At 44.1% G+C, this 17,346-nt stretch overlaps 1 protein-coding gene across 1 annotated transcript in view; it reads right to left on the reverse strand.

Moving 5' to 3' along the window:
- Positions 1-3,036: 3,036 nt before the first annotated feature.
- The window catches only part of LOC109306016 (regucalcin-like), a 24,569-nt gene continuing 10,259 nt past the window's right edge, over positions 3,037-17,346 (reverse strand). Inside the window, exons 2-7 of the mRNA XM_019529267.1 lie at positions 16,040-16,205; positions 14,218-14,400; positions 9,308-9,523; positions 6,189-6,320; positions 4,741-4,895; positions 3,037-3,376 (exon numbers count right to left, since the gene is read on the reverse strand). Coding sequence (XP_019384812.1) covers positions 3,326-3,376; positions 4,741-4,895; positions 6,189-6,320; positions 9,308-9,523; positions 14,218-14,400; positions 16,040-16,202 — 900 coding nt within the window. The 5' untranslated portion in view covers positions 16,203-16,205 and the 3' untranslated portion in view covers positions 3,037-3,325. The remainder of the gene's footprint in view (positions 3,377-4,740; positions 4,896-6,188; positions 6,321-9,307; positions 9,524-14,217; positions 14,401-16,039; positions 16,206-17,346) is intronic.

Here is a 17,346-nt window from a genome sequence, read left to right on the forward strand (position 1 = left end):
GAAGACAGCTCCAGAAGATCCCATCCTTAGTAAGGTACATAGTAGATCTTCCTGGTTAGACAAAGGAAATACCAAAGTTATCTTAAAGGCAATGCTTATTTGTGTGGCAAGGCATTAAAGGTGTTTTGCTACAGCTCCAGGTTTATGAATTTAGTCTTTGCTCTGGATTCGTGTCAAGGGCCACATCTCCAGTCAAATGACCTACACAGAGGCAACTGAGGAATCCAAGAAGGCCAGAAATGGAGCTAGCCACATCATTCCTTTGTATGCTATTGACTACACAAACTGATGCTTCTTCACCAGCCCATCCTTCTTAGCTGCAAGGCTTAGCAGGACATTTGAACTTTACTTAGTTGAATGGTGCCCAATGACATACTGCATACCTTACAAGGAGCAGAGCAGATAACTTCCTGTAAAAGCTTCCTGCTTCATATAGCATACAACCTACAATTAAATGCACTGAATGAAGGTGAGAGGGGGCTGGACAAGATTAAATAGAGTTATGTCACAGCCCAGGTACTTTATGAAAACTTCTTACAGTTAACTGTTTTTCCTCTCTTTTTCTCTCATGCATTGTGGCAGGGGTGAGTTTAGGAGGAATATAAATGACATCAGGGTACTGTCTCACAGAAGAGATTCTGGGAAACCTTGCCATGTGTAGGTATTGGCATCCAATATAATGCAGTGATGATAGTGAGAAGAGACAAATAGAATGAGGTCAAAGCAGACAACTATGGGAAAATGAAGAGACTGAGCATAATAATGCCAGGAGAAACCTGGACATAAATGTACGTCCTTCAGGACAAAGACAAGAACGCAATATGCAGAGTGTTGGGGGTGGGGGGCTATTAAAGAAATGAAGGGCACTGCACATTAGTGAGACTGTTGGCAGGTTGAGAGTTCAAGGGAAAAGAGAATGCAAAACAAAAGGAAAGGGGAATGTGGAAATAAAGGAAGAGAGACAATAAGTATAGAGGAAAAGAGATGTCAGGTCTGTAATAGGAAGAAAAGAAGGGAGGTGGGGAAAGATAACACTAGAGTATTTGTCAACTGCTCATTTACAGGGGCAGGCAACACTAATATCAAGGAGCTTTGCACCTGCTCTTTGACTACTATGTCATGAATCAAAAAGGAGCCATGGGCAAGTTAGTACAATACTGCATACATGCCTACAGGCTCTGTGTCTTAAGACAAGGTATGTGCAGCATTATTTTAAAGTAACTACTGCTTCTGGCTCAGGAGGAAGTATACACAGAACAAATGTGTCTCTTGGTAGGCACATCTACACATGCAATTAATGCACCTGAATTTTCTCTGCAGAAAATTCAAGCTCATTAAAGTGCTCCCAGGCACAGGTCTACATGTGCGTCCACATCAGGAGTAAATTGCGTTCAACAGTCAAGGGCTGCTCCAGCTCTGCTCTGCCCTCCTGAAGCAGTCAGGGGGAGCTCCAGGCTCCTCTGGGTGCCAAGACCCTAGATGTCCCAGTTCAGTGGGAAGGTATCTGCCACCTGCAGAGAGAAGCACAGGCCCCAAGCCCCAGGAGACAGGGAGAGCTGTTTCAGCTCAGCGGGCAGCTTCCTGCCAGCCCTGCACAGATGGAGATCCAACTCAACCTCCACAGAGTTATCCCAGCTCCTGGTGCTCTCGGGGCGTTTTTCCTCAGTGTCCTTCGTGCACGTCTCCGGGCGGAGTACCACTGGGCAGTAGCCGCTGGCGAGCTCCCTCAGTTCGCGAGCGGGTGGGCGCTCTGCTCGGTGTCCCCCGGGGGAGCACTCGTTTTGAACCTGTGACCCGCACGAGCACACCCTGTTTTCTCTTTAGTTGTCCCCAGTAACTTATTGGTGTTTTTAAGGCGCTGGTCACCCTTCCCAGTGGTGGCCCCGTGGTGGTTTTAGGCTTTTAGCTGTTTTTACTGCTTTTACGTTTTTAGCCTTTTTAACCGCCATGAAGACACAATGAGCACCGGACGCCAGAGACTGACCCCTCCTGAACTGTTTACTTGATGTCTTCTGGTGCTGGCCGTCCTTCACAGCTGAATCATTGACGGCCAGCAGGCCTCACCCCTTCAGGGGTGTTTTGACTTTTGGTCCCTGCCTGCACCCCCATTGGGGGTGTGGACGCAACATTTGCCATCAGCTGCCTTCTACAGGCGGCCCAAAGGGACTGGCGGCATAGCCACGTGAACTCAAGGACATCAAATAGTCCCAGCTCCCGGGCAGCTGCCTCCCAGCCACATGGAGACTGGGACGTATTCTGATCTCCACATGGCTGGGTGGCAGCTGCCCAGCTGCTGGGACAGTTCTCTCAGCCACCTGGAGATTGGGTTGCATCCACATCTCCATGTGGCTGGGAGGCAGCGTCCTGCTGAGCCAGGACAGCTCTCCCTACTCACCGTGACCCGCTTCTGCCTAGGCTGACCAGGAGCAATTTGCAGGACCTAATACAGATACTAATTCTAGTACTTTTATCTACAAAAATGGCACATTATACTAATCTACTGTACAGCAGTTGCGGCATACATGTAGATGGTGACACACTGTACGTTACATTAGTCTTGTGTGGACACACCCAATATGGTGCTGTATGGCAACATGATTAATCTGTATAAATCCAAGAGATCTATCCAGTTGTGCCTGTTTGTATGAATCCTCTGACTAGAAGACCGACTAAAGCAGCAGTTTCCAATAGAAAAGCTATCCCTGTATCTCAGGAACTAGTTTTATGCTGATTGACTGTGCGTTCATGTTTGTACAGTGTTTCCAGGGCATTTGTTTCCAAAAGAAAAAAACTTTATGCAAACTTTGTAACATGTTTGTATAATTTATTTTCAAAAGCATGCTATGTGGCCTAAATTAAAGACAAAGCAGGACTAATAACAATTATCAATTTAGTTAGCACATTTCCAAAAGTTTACTAAAATCAGAGTGTGTCATTACAGTTAATTCATTAAAATAAACCAAGCATCTGAGCTATAAAAATATTAATGGCCAGAACTTGCCAGAAACTGGGGTGGAGGGGACCTAGGAAATCTGCAATATATGATAAAGGAGGATAATGCAATATAATATAATAAAATAATTAAATGTGTACATAGTTTAACAATTTGTTCCCATATCCAATGTTACCTCCTTTATCTGCTTTTGCTAAAATTCTGTTGTACCATGCTGTAATTCCAAACTGAAAGAAAAATGTACTTCTAAAACTGTAAAGAAAGCAGGTTCCCAGATATGCATAGAAAATTACAACTTGTTGAACTTTTCCTTTCCCAAAACTCTCCTGCAAGTGTCATTCCTTTATTTTGTTTGTTATGAAGACTGACTATTTAAGCAGCATATAAATATTGGGCAGTTCCTTTCACACCAAGGCCAGTTATCTGTTTAATAAAAAAAAAGAAAGAAAAAACGACTCCTTAGTTGTTCTGGAAACATTCCTACCTAATATAACCAAACTATTCACCTCCTTAACTTCTCCATATCCCCAAAACAACTTTACATCAAGAAGAACTGATTAAATCCAAAAAAGAGGTTACTCTATGAAGTTAATTACAGTCTTTTCATTTGCATGAAAGATTCTTCAATGGGACAGTGATAAGTAGTAGTAAAAAATTTCTAAGTTTAATTGCCATTAATAAAACAGAATTAACTTAGTCTTCTGTTCTATAAAGTACCCAACTATTGTGCTTAAATGGCCCCTTCCCTACAGTTTCTAAGCACCTTCTTGCTTTTATTCTATTTATCTTAACACTACCATTCTGAAATAAGATAATATCTCCATTTTGCAGTCAGAGACCTGACACAGGAGGTGTGTCTACATGTGCAATTAATGTGCAGTAAGGTTACTGCACAGTAAAATAAGGTGCAGGAAACTGCACTGGGAATAAGTCTACATGTGCACCCTGCCAGGTGCAGATTTGCTACCAACAGCAGCCGATCCACCCAAGGCTGTTTTTGATCTGCTCTGCCTCCTGCACCAACCAGGCAAGTGCTGATCCTGACATGCATGGGGCCAGGAGAGATGTGCCAGGTGCAAAGGCAGCTGTCTCCCGGCCCTGTGCACAGAGGTTCCTATGTGCACAGGGCTGGGAGACAGCTGCCCCTACAGCCAAAACAGCTCCCCTCACATGGGGGAGCAGTAGCCCCCTATATGTGTGGTACTGCACAGTTAATCTACTACCTGTATCTACAGGTAGTAGCCAACCATGCAATAGACTAATTTACTGCACAGCAAATGCTGCACATATGTAGACGGTGACACTGTACCATGCAGTAGATTAGTCTACTGTGCAGGAAAGCGTCTTGTGTAGACATACCCAGTGAAATGAAAACCCAGATCCTCAGAGATATTTAGGCACCTGACACCCACTGAAATTAGAAAATTGCCAAAACTTGATCCCTCTAAACCACAGGGGCGGGCAATTATTTTGGGCAGAGGGCTGCTTACTGAGTTTTGGCAAGCCATCGGGGGCTGCATGACGGGCAGCCCAGCGCAAATACATATTAATTTTCTAAGTTTTTAGGGACCCGGCAGGCTGGATAGAATGAGTAAAAGTTTGCTACGCTGATCTAATAAGAAACAAGGGCCAAAACATTGAACAAACAACTGGCAGACATAAAACATCCAGAACAAATTACCACCACAGTTGCCATTAGATCTAGGCCAGACGGTCTAGATTCTAATCTCCGCTAACAAACTTAAAATGCTCACTTCTTTTACCTGAAAGAAACAAAATTTAATCACCTTGAAAATCTCTCCTGCCTGAGGTTCCTTTGCCAAAGCCTCCTTGTCCAACCCATCATAGGCAGAAGTCACGTACATTTCTGAATAGTCTTTCCCACCAAAGCAGCACGAAGTGATTCTTGAAGCTGGCAGCTTCACTGTTTGAATTCGTTTCCCTGAGGAAAAACAGCACTTCCTTTGTTTACATTTTTAGGGCAAAATGTAACCCATTATTTGTTGCCAACACATGTGCAGCAACTGTGTAGGGTTGCCAACCCTCCCGGATTGGCTGGGAGTCTACCGGAACTGGCATCGATCTGCTGGTGACTATTGAAAGCAATCCAGGAGATATGAATAAGATATTTTAAGAAAATGAAATTAATGGCATTACATCATGTTGGGCAAAAAAAATATGCTGGAATCACTTCAGTCAGAGTTGCAACCCTACCGCTGTGCTGCTCAGAGAGACTGATTTTTACAGCGCAAATATTGCCTTTCAGAAAAAAGCAATTTCTATACAGTTTGTGCAGAAATGTAACGTATTGTTTCAACAGTGTCATCTCTAATTACCTCTTACTTCCCAGCAAGTTTTGTATGCTTCCTTCACGCAGCTCAATTTCCCTTTTTCAGGTGGCAGCAGTAACGTATGCAAAGCAAGTGCAATTAGAAATAGGCAGGCCTCACATTGGCAGAAGCCCTTGTTCCACAAAAAACCACCTCAGTATCAAAATGTCATAAAGACCTGTGCCATCATGCACCTGCTTTTTGGGCTAAATTAAGAGTGCAAAAAGAGGTTGATGGTTCACCTCAGGTAAATCAATGTGAGTGATATCATAATTGTATCATAAACGTAATCTTCCCTAATTGCTACGTCTAATCTCTCCACCATTTCATACAAGAGACCTAACACAGACAATGTAGGTTGAGCTCATGCAGGAAATATATTGGGGATATATTGCCAAACCCAAGGAGCAGAGTTAAGATTGCATTGTGCACCTCAGCTGGGTTTTTTCCTTGTTTACAAAACTTAGAGGTTTGAAAGACTGCCATTAAGTAATCACTAGGGATCCTGGTTTTCTCTAATTAAAAAAAAAAAATCCTCAACTTCCAGGTTAAAAAAAGTAACCCAAAAGCCACATTTTTCTGTGATCAAGCTGAAACACTGCTGATAGATAGATAGATAGATAGATATAGTGGTCTTTCAGTTTGATCATGGAAAAATGTGGCTTTTTTTAACCTGAAAATTGGGGAATTCTTTAAATCAGACGAAACTAGGATCCCTGATGATCGCACATTGCTTGTTGCCATTTCTTGTCATAACAAAAATATGAGGTCCAGAATCACAACAGGATACAGACAAAGGATATGGTACAAGCAAACACTACAAAGTGAACATGCCACAAATAATGCACATGTCCCAGGCCCCAAGCTGGTGCATGCAGTGCAATTTATCCTCTGGGAGGACTTACCTGTCTCAGGATCTATACGGATCACTCTCCCTCCGTCAATGCAGGCCACCCAAAGTTTCCCTTCTGCATCAATGCACATCCCATCAGGCATTTGCTCCTCCTTTTCAAGTTTGTACACAGTTTTACAGTTGGCTACAAGATGGAATTTGAAGTCAGTGCTTGATGTGGTGGGCTAGCCCAGACACGCAACTATGCATCAATTTAATGTTTTCCACAATCATATTCTTGCAAGCAAATAAACTCATTTAGTGTGATGGAGGCATAAAAATGAGCATTGTACACATGCCTGAGAAAACTGATGTGAACACAACTTGGACTGACAGAAATAAAAAAGCCAGTGAGACCATTGTGCTCCGAAGCGATCTTGAATTTCAATTTCTTTGATTTGACCAAGAAAGGGATATCGGCTTTTGTTGCTGAAGAATTTATTCTATCCATATTACTTGAAGTACTTTGCCTTAAACTAATTTTTGACGGTCTCTGGCACAATGAGTTCACTTCAGGTGCTCGCCGCTGATGTAAGCCTGTGCATTGTTCTGTATGTAAGTCAAAGAAACCTCTTTAATTCCATTTAATTGTAGGTAATACATAAATCCCCCCAAATGAAGAACAAGAACCTGTTTTAATGCTACAAGGAACTGGCTGCTCTTCAGCTAAGTATAAACCCTCATTTTAATTGGGCTTTTGACAATGAGGACTAAGGATTTTCAAAACTAAGCACATGTCTAAAAGCCCCGAACGTATGATTTGATTCATAGATTGAATCTATGAATCTTACGATATGCGCAGGAGGACTACTGCCTGTGTGCGGAACCCTGTTTTCTTCATATATATATGGCAATCTATGTACGCACAACAATATTCTCATTTGAGGCTTTTAGACATGTAATTATTTGTGCCTAATTTTGAAAATTCTCAGTATCATAAGGTAGGCTTGTCAGTCTAATTGGCAACTACAGTGGAGATTCACCAGGATAAAACCACAACAAAAGCAAGCTCGGGTACAGAATGTTGTCATATTTTGGAAAACAGGTATCCTGGAACTTTTTTTTTACAAATTTTATCACCCAAAACTATAGAAAAATGTAGAGAAGGAAGATTAAATCTACCTAGACCATTTTACCTGCTAAGTATTTTATTTATGTTCGCAAAAACCTGAACAGATTAGAGTTGCAAAGGGATTTAATTTAATTATCTGAATTACAACTGATTCAGCTAATTGTTGCTCTTTAAGATGGGCAAGGACTGCAAGAAATATTTCACTGGCTGTTTACACATTGTAAATAAATTGCATCAGTTATGCTTTTACATTCACTTTCCTCTGCACAAATATTGAATAACCAAAAAGTCTTTGCCCAAACAGCAAACTTAAAACGAAAGCCACAGAATGTTTGTGTTAAATTTTTTAAACTCCATAATTTTGATTTCTGTTCATACTGGAAACTAGATATTAGAAATGTGCTCCTGAAATCAGTGGAGAGAAACAGTGTATGACCTGTGTAATGAGCAGGGATCCTAGTTTTCTCGTGATAAAAACCCCCACAAATTCTCTGATAAAAAATTGCAAATTCTCTGATAAAAATCCCCCAAATCTGTGGTTAAAATTAAATGTCCCCCATAGCCCCACTGCTGTCCCTCACTCCCCCACCACAGCCCTCCAGCCATGCTTGTGCCCCCTCCCCCCCAGCCACCGGGCTATGGGACCAGGGACCCAGGTCCACAGCCCCCTGCCCTCAATGGAAGGCAGTGGCTGCTACAGCAGGAGCAGGAGCCAGTTCCCCCCACACTGTGCCTGCCACAGGCTTGGGCAGGGCCAGCTCCCAGCAGCAGTGCGCACTCCCGGGGAGCAGGGGGGACCCGCGCCCCCAGATCTGAGGGGGGAGGGTGCAGGGTAAATGTGTGCTGCCCCCATGCACGCAGAGAAGTGTGGCCAGGACAGCACGGAGCTTGCAGCGGCAGGCAGCTTTTGTGCGTGGTCCAGCTGTGCCCTGACGCACCAGCCACACATGCTCCACTCTGGAGAGCCTGGGGGAGGGCAGCAGGGCAGGGAGCACAGCATTTGTAATCCAGGGTTTGAAGCTGGCCAGGCACTCCAACTGGGAGGGGGTTTGTAGCCTGCCTGCTCCCAGCCAGAGTGCTTGGCCAGCTGCAAACCCCTGCTGCTCCTGGCCAGCTACAAACCCCACCTCCTGCCTGGACTGCCCAGCCCGGGAGTGCCCAGGCTGGCTGGGGGCTGAGGGAGGAGGTAGGTTTGCAGCAGGCCAGGAGCAACAGGGGTTTCCAGCCAGCCGAGCACTCTGGCCAGAAGTGGGGAGGCTGCAAACCCCCTCCCAGCTGGAGTGCCTGGCTGGCTACAGAACTCCCTGCTCCCTCAGCCCCTAGCCAGCTTCCCCCCCAGCCCTGCCCCACAATTCCCAAGCCTCACTTACCTCCAGCAAGAAGAGGGAGCCTGAAACAGCCTCCAGTAAGTGTGAGCATCAGGCCCTGCCCTTCACCCATGCTTTCCCTCCCAGCAGGGTTGAGGGTTTCCCCGCCCCTTTTGCAAACAGCTCTTGTAGGCTGGAGCTCTGTCTGCCTGCAGAGCTCTTTGCAAAAGGGGGAAATCCATGGGTTTCTCTTCTAAAGGGAAAAATCCATGTTTTCTCTGATAGAAATGTTTTTTTCTGTTTTTCCATGAGAAATGCAAAACCCGGATCCCTGGGAGTATTCTCCCATGAGAATACTCTAGGCTTGTGTATACATAAATAGTATGCCAGTAGATGGCACTCAAGCATATACTGCCTTGCTTATGCTTTTCTTTAAATTCAAATCACTACAGTGATGTGGTGAAAGCATTTGGTTGCACAATATAAATGGCTTCCTTTGTGCACCTCTTTACATCAGCACTTAATTTGCCCTAGGTTGCCAATGTACAGAGCCTGGATATTGTATTCTCTCAGCAAACTGTTCACAAGCAACTAGAATTCATGACAGTTTTGTATCATGGATAAAATCAAGGAAAAATCAGCCTGCTGACGGAGAATTGACATGCGTCAGCCACAAGCAACTATGCTTCCTATTCTTGCTGCAGACAGGCAAACTAAATGAACAAAAAACACGTTTAAGAAAAGTAACCGTACCAATTGTTCCTGTATGCTCATCATAGCTGAAAGCATGCACAGCATATGTCAAGCTATCGATGTAAAAGAAAGTTTGGCAATCCAGTGACCAATCCAAACCATTAGAGATGTCCACCTGTTCCAGTTGCTTGACTACAGAATGGTCAGGGAAGAGGGTGTAAAGGGCCCCTTGGTGTCTTGCTCGCACACCAGGTTCAGTCTCCTCAGCCATGGTCCCTAGGCAGACAAGAGGTTCGTTGGTTAGGAGATCACTTGGAGACTCTTCTATCCTTGTTGCAATAGTAATGTCCTACTGGTGCTTCATCAAAATCCTCATCTAGATTTTTATAAGAAGCCCTAATAGTGGGTCCTTACATAACTTTATTTTTTATTATGCTTGTGTTAGGGTGTGTTGCACCTACACAGATCTTTCCAGTGAGCTCCTCAGGACATGGTTTATTTGACTGACACCAACCATTCACTATATAGTATCATGCACTGCCACAGTTGCTTAAAAGATTTGTTTTGCTATGACAACAAGAGAAATGGGTTTGAATTCCCTGTCACAGTGCACTGTACAATAGTCAGGAAGTTTAATTTAATCTGTCCTTAAAACCATTGCACAGAGCTCCAACTGATCTAAAGAGATGTTCCATGCATGGGGAGCATTAGTATCAGGTCCTAACATGTTAAACATTTCATGAACTACAAAGACTTAGGGAAAAGCATCTAGATGGAGTAAAGGGTATGAAAAACATCATACCAGGAGCGAAAGGAAAAGAAAGCCTGCCAGGATGAGAAAAAAAGGAAAAAGGATCAGTTCAGAAGCACTTTGAAGCATTAACAAACTTTGTCATAGTTTAAAACTCAGACATACAGTCCTCAAAAATCAAAGAGGTAAGGTTGTACTTCTACCAGATTACTGATAATTCTCAGGGAGTAAAGACAAATATGAGGGCGGATGACACACTCACATTTCTTGCTGCTAACAGATTACCTCTATTACATAAAACAGCTCAGAGCTTAAAATGCATATGCTTGGTCACGTTGGTTATTAGTCAAGTCCAAGAAGAACAGAAGTGAAATACTTATTTAGAAACTAATTTGCTTGTTACTAATTATGCTTTTTGTTTGCTCTTTACACAATTCAGCGTGAATAATGAAAATCAATTAAACCAGTTTTACTTACTTTTTAGTCACTTTAATCTCTATATATGCCCTCCTGGAAAAATATGGCTCTTGTTTTAAATTTGGGGCAGCTTTCAGTGTGTGTGCGTGTGCATATACACACACACACACACATATATATAGATATAGGACAGTAAATTAAAAACAGATTGAGGCACAAGCTGTGGTCATTTACACAAATGTTTCCACGACTTCCTCGGAGTCACTGTCCATTTGGTTCTGCTCAAAAGGACAGGACTATGTCTCATTTGATCTTTGGATTTTTTAATTTTGTGTTATTGCCACATATCATTAAAACTATGGTGCTTTTTATGGTTTTCTTGTGTTTTTTAGACAGTTTCATAGTTAGTAGGGTTGGAAGGGACCTGAGCAGATCATCTAGTCAGACCCCCTGCCATGGCAGGAAAGAGTACTGGGATCAAACGACCCCAGCAAGGTGTTCATCTAACCTCCTCTTAAAGACCCCCAGGGTAGGAGCGAGCACCACTTCGCTTGGAAGTTCGTTCCAGATCCTAGCTGCCCTGACCGTGAAGTAGCACCTCCTGATATCTAGTCTGAACCTACCCTCTGCCAGCTTGTGACCGTTATTTCTAGTCACTCTGGGTAGTGCTCAGGGGAACAGGGACTCCCCCAGTGCCTGCTGATCCCCCCCTGACCACTTTGTAAATGGCCACTAGATCCCCCCTCAGCCTTCTCTTGTGGAGGCTGATCATGTGGGAGGCCTCCTCTGGACCCTCTCCATGTTGTCCACGTCCCTCTTGAAGTGCAGCGCCCAGAACTGGACGCAGTACTCCAGCTGCAGCCTGACCAGTGCCGCATAGAGGGGAAGGATCACCTCTTTGGACCTGCTCAAGATGCATCTGTGGATGCATGACAAGGTGCGGTTGGCCTTCCTGACTGCATCCCCACACTGCCGGCCCATGTTCATCCTGGCATCAATGATGACTCCAAGATCCTTTTCTGCCTCTGCACTCATGAGAAGGGAATTCCCCAGCCTGTAGGTATGCTGCTGGTTCTTCCTCCCCAGGTGCAGTACCTTGCATTTGTCAGTGTTAAAACCCATCCTGTTCTCACCCGCCCACCCCTGTAACCTGTCTAGGTCCAATTGAAGCCTATTCCTCCCTTCTAGCGTGCCCACATCCCCCCACATCTTAGTGTCATCAGCAAATTTGAAAAGGGTGCTATTTACCCCCTTGTCCAAGTCACTGATAAAGATGTTGAACAGTGCAGGCCCGAGGACCGAGCCCTGGGGAACCCCACTGCCCACATCCCTCCAGGTTGAATAGGACCCATCCACCACCACCACTCTCTGGGTGCGGTCCTCCAGCCAGTTGACGACCCAATTGACTGTGTGGGTGTCGACACTGCAGTCCCCCAGTTTTTTTAATTAGAACAGGGTGAGAGACAGTGTCGAATGCCTTCCGAAAGTCCAGGCAGACTATGTCCACTGCTACTCCTGCATCTAAGGATTTGGTGACCTGGTCGTAGAAGGCCACCAGGTTGGTCTGAAAGGACCTGCCACTAATGAACCCATGTTGGTTGCCCCTAAGCATAATCTCCCCCGCTGTCCCCCCGTGGACATGTGCCAGGACAATTCTCTCAAAAAGCTTACCCAGGATCAAGGTAAGACTAACTGGTCTATAGTTTCCCCGGTCCTCCTTCCTCCCTTTTTTGTTGTAGCAAGGCAACCAGGTTGCTAAAGGACACATATGACGAATTTTATGCTAAGTGGATAAGTACTTCATTTTCTCTGACTATTCTCTCATTTGGTGGGGTTGCCCATTTCCATACTCTATCACACTGGTAACTACTAAGATGAGGTGGATGCACAGAAATCTACAGTAATATATGGCTGGAAGCATGAAAAATACCTCATTAATTTACATACCCCCCGATTATGCAAAAGGAAAGTATAGGGTGAAAGGGGGACCAACAAGTTAATTATTGTGTGAATATTTTTTCTTACAGATATCCAGAAACCCTGTATAATGGCGCAATTGTGTCACGTAGGCATAAAGGTACTTTTCTGCATACAGCATTGCATAGCTCAAGAGTATAACATGGGTACTTTCTTAAGTCTGCATGGAGTGAGATACATTTGGTGCAGCAATTTGATTAAGAGCTCTCCTGTTGCAAGAGAGGAGGAAGCAGAATATTGGTATTTGGCCAATATTTTGATTTCCACTTTTGAGAGTTCTGTACCTAGATCTTTCTCCCAGTTTTTAATGTACTGTATGTAGCTTCTGAGATTTCCTTGATGTAAGGCCTGATGTATTTGCTTGATGGGCCTGAGGGATAGACTCAGAGGGGGTGAAGCAGTGCAGTCGCATCCTTCTCCTTGGCTGTGTACTGCATGTGCAGTGAGCTGGCATGTAAGCAGAGCTCCTGCTGGGAGTGACGCTCAGCCCCTGCCTCCACGCAGCTCTGGAGCCCAGACATTGTGCACTACTACCTTTCCGCTCCTTTCCCTGGTTGCTGAATTTGGGATGGGGAAAGGAGAGAGAAGAGCAAAAAGCAGCAGCACTCATCTCTTGTACTCCAGAGCTACTTGAAAGTAGGGGCTCCTACACTAAACAGCCAGTGAGCTCATAGAGCTTGTGGCATATGCAGAGATCCCAGCAGCTGATGTGTTGACAAGCTCAGAGAACTCACTGGCATCGACAGGTCACGGCCACACCCTGTTTGCCCATGTGGCACACGCAATGCGCTCTTGTTCTCCTCACTGCACATATGCCACTTTGCTGGAGGGGTCGTGGCCACACCTCTATTGCTGTGATCCTAAATATGCCAAGGATTGAGGAATCCTACAAAAGCTTGTTTAAAAGGTTCAGATTGGTTATTTTGCAACATTTGGGTCAAATTTAAGTAAGTCTTGTACATTCATCCCCTGCTAGTATGAACACATATATACAAAACTATGCTTATTCCCTAGGCTTGCTGCAACCTAATGTTAATATAACATATAAGCTGCAGTACATTAAACTTGAGTCTGAAATTAGAGTAACTATCACTGATAAACAATCAACAGTTTATGAAAGAGGGAAGCTGAAATAACTTGTTAAGACATGATTCTGGAACTGCTGATAAGTATAGCATTTACTGCCATACTTCCTTGGGTCTGTTCCCACTATCATTATTCTTGGTAGTGAGTGTATGTTGAACCAGGCCCTTCATTTGAACCTAAAATGTAAATCTGAGACAGAAAAAGGCATTGGGTGAAATTCCAGCTCCACTATAGCCAATGACAAGACTCCCATTGACTTCACAGATGCCAGGGTTTCACCAAAGGTTTCTATTTGTGAGGTAGACTGGCTGGATCACATGCTGTACACCCAGGACACACCAACACGACCCCTGTGCAGTACAGAGCTCTTCACATCCAGATCTTCAACAGCCCTCCTGTCTATACTAGTCTCTCATATACCTAATACATGGACTTGTAATTTTGCCTGGCTAGGCAAAAATTGTGCCTGGAAAACAATAGCAGAGACCACTTACCAGACAATCTATCTGCCCCTCTTTGTCTAACTCTGCTTGAGTTTCTCCTTTGTGCTGTCTCACAGTAGTATCCAAATACCCCTCTTAACATACTTGAAGAATAATAGAAATGTCCATTGTTGTGTATTCTAGTTGTTGCTAAGAGAGGGCTCACCTGAAGGACTGTGTTTCTGGGCCATAAAAGTATCAAATACAACAGGAATAGTCCTACTTCATTCAAAATGTTAATCCTATGGGAAACATACCAGCAAAAAATCTCCCCTGTGGATCCACTTTCCCATCATTGAACCTGTTGTTTGTTTTATCCTGTTCAAGTTCAACAATAGTAGTCACAGACTGGTCTTCCCAGTTTAGAAAGGCAAACCGGGTTCCAAGAGCAATTACATAACCTCCACGTTCTCGAAGGGCCACTGACCCAACACGAGCATCTGTAAAAACACAAGCAAAATAATGGTCATAGAAAGTCAGCAAGTGTTGGAGCATAGGATAATAGGATCATAGGAAAGCAGGGCTGGAACAGACCTCACAGCATCATTTAGTCCAAGGCAGTATTATCCCTAACTAAAACATCCCAGCCAAGTGTCTGTCTAACCTGCTCGTGAAAATTTTCAGGGACAGAGATTCTACCACTTCTCTGTAAGTAGCTTAACCACCCTCATAGTTCCTCCAAAATCACCAACCTGAATTTCCTCTGCTGTAGTTTGAGGCCACTGTACCTAATCCTGTCCTCTATGCAGGGCCGTCCTGCGGGGGGGAAGCAAATCAGGGCCCTGTGCTTTGGGGACCCCGGCAAACAGTGCTATACAGGCCCTGCTGTGGCTGCCACACACCGCCAGCTCCAGGCTCCGGCCGCTCACCACGAGCCACCAGCTCCACGCTCCGGGCACTCTCTCACCTCTCTCCCCTCCCCCTCCACCCTCCGGTCCAACTGCTCACCACCCCCTGGCCCTGCACAGGCTGATATGCCCCAGGCCCTGCCTCTATGGCCACAGAGAAAAGTCCACCTCCATCTTCTCTATTATCACCCTTCAGGTGTTTGAAGACTGCTGTCAAATTCCCCCTTGAGCCCACTCTTCTGCAGATGAAATAACCCTGGTTCTTTCAGCCTTTCCTCATAAGTCTTGTTCCCCAGGCCCCTAATCATTTTTGTCACTCTGTGCTGAAATCTTTCTACTCTGTCCATGTTCTTCCTGAAGCATGGGGCCCAAAAATGGACACAATGAGGCCTCGCCAGTCCTGAATAGAGTGAAAGAATCACTTCCCTTGAGATGTTCCTGTTAATACAACCTGGTATACTGTTGGCCTTTTCTTTTTTTGCAACAAGCCTGTATTAGCTCCTTTGAGCTACAGCCACAGAATCACAGAAAAGCCAGGCTGGAAGGGATCTCAGGAGGTCATTTTAGTCTAGGGATTATCCCTATCTAGAACATCTTACGCAAGTGTTTGTCTAACTTTTCTTAAAAACTTTGGAAACAAACCTCAGCCTTATCTCAGCCTTACCTCACCGTCTAAGCTTTCTAAGGTCTTGGTTGAAACAAATATCCGGATGGAGGACAAGAGACTGAAGCCAGCAAAGAGTGAGACAGTGCTAAAATCGGGCAAAGGAGACGCTTTGAAGAAATTGCCAATATCAGATTCACCCAAAGAACCATGTCTGCCTATGTGCTTAGACCAACATGGCTACAACCTACACCCCTGCAACTTTATCTTATCACTTTCTACTGATATCATTAAACACAGTCAGTAGGCTCAGTGTTTTCACAGCTTTGGATCATTCCAACAAATGTAACTAATTCTATCTCTTGAGTGTAGAAAAACCACACCCCTTCATGTTGGCTTTATATTTACCTAAAGAAATACTGACAAATATATCTAATTATAAAACCTCTGTCTTGTTGGCTTGAGCTATACTATACTGACCAATTAACTACAATGGTACAGTTCAGTTGTAGTCAAGGAAAATGCAATGCTACAGAAAAGCAGACAGATCCACTCATAGCAGAAAAATTTTTTAAAAGTACATAACATAGCAAAGAGGTTTTATGATCCAGAAGAGCGCCATCTTACCCACAGACACACTCTGCACTTCATTGGTGACTGTATTCCAGCGGCAAACTTTTTGTGCATTAATATCCACATATACAAGTGCATTTTCCCTCTCTTCCCATAGAGGGCACTCTCCCATCCTGTTCTTGTCCTTCACAACAGACTCAATCTTAATGGAAGACATGGTCTGGAGGTTGAAGAGCAAAATATCAGCAACAAAAAGAATTCATTTTTAACAAAAAGATACTGATTTCTATAGACACACTAAATCTAAGGCAAGAATTTACGTAGATCAGTAGACGCCAAAATATCAGCTGATAATCTGAGGAAGCCAATCCAATCCAATCTACCTATGGTATTTATATGGCTCCCATTACCATCTTTTCTGAGTACCGCACAGTTTTGGACTAGAAGACTGTGACCAGGTTGAAGTTAACACAATTTTGTTTTTAGCAAATGATCCTAAGCTAAAAAACTAGGCCTAAGACCAGGATGGCTTTTTCAAATTTCATATTTGCTAAACAAACTTCTAGGAGAAAAGGTGGTAAGAGGGAAAACAGAGAAGAAAAGAAAAAAAAAAAAATCAGGGTAGAGTTCCTATTGATTTTCATTCATTTCCCTACACTTATTTTCCAATATTTCCCTAGAGAAACTTACCTCCCCCAATATCAAGATGTGGTTTTAATACCTTTGTAATGTTTCTGTATTTTGATTTTTCAATCAATGCCAGTAATACAATCGCAGAAGTATGGGCCTTTGAGGAGAGGGGATTGTTTACAAAAGAATGGATAATATGTACCTCATGCTATCCTAGCTGAGAAAGATACAAGAGGAAGATGAACAATCTCTGTGCCTATGTCCAAGAGTGAACCCTTCGACAGATCATAAGAAAGTAGGGCTGGAAGGGACCTCATAAGTTCATCTAGTTCAGTCCCCATAGATGAGGAGATAAGGAGGCTTAGATTTCTCTGTCCAGAGGTGCTTCTTTCAACAAAAACTAGGAGACTGTGGTGTTGACACCTACACAATCAAATGGGTCACTAGTTGGCTGGAGGGTCTCACCCAGAGAGTGGTGGTGGGTGGGTCATTTTCCACCTGGAGGGATGTGGGCAGTGGGGTCCCCCAGGGCTTGGTCCTTGGGCCCACACTGTTCAACATCTTCATCAGTAACTTGGACAAGGGGGTAAAAAGCACCTTGTCCAAATTCGCAGATGACACTAAGATGTGGGGAGAAATGGGCATGCTAGAAGGCAGGAATAGGCTGCGATTCGACCTAGACAGGTTACAGGTGTGGGCGGATTTCATAGATTTCATAGACATTAGGGCTG

This window comes from Crocodylus porosus, unplaced genomic scaffold (assembly GCF_001723895.1).
Source record: "Crocodylus porosus isolate Cpor-Errol unplaced genomic scaffold, CroPor_comp1, whole genome shotgun sequence".
Lineage (NCBI taxonomy): Eukaryota > Metazoa > Chordata > Crocodylia > Crocodylidae > Crocodylus > Crocodylus porosus.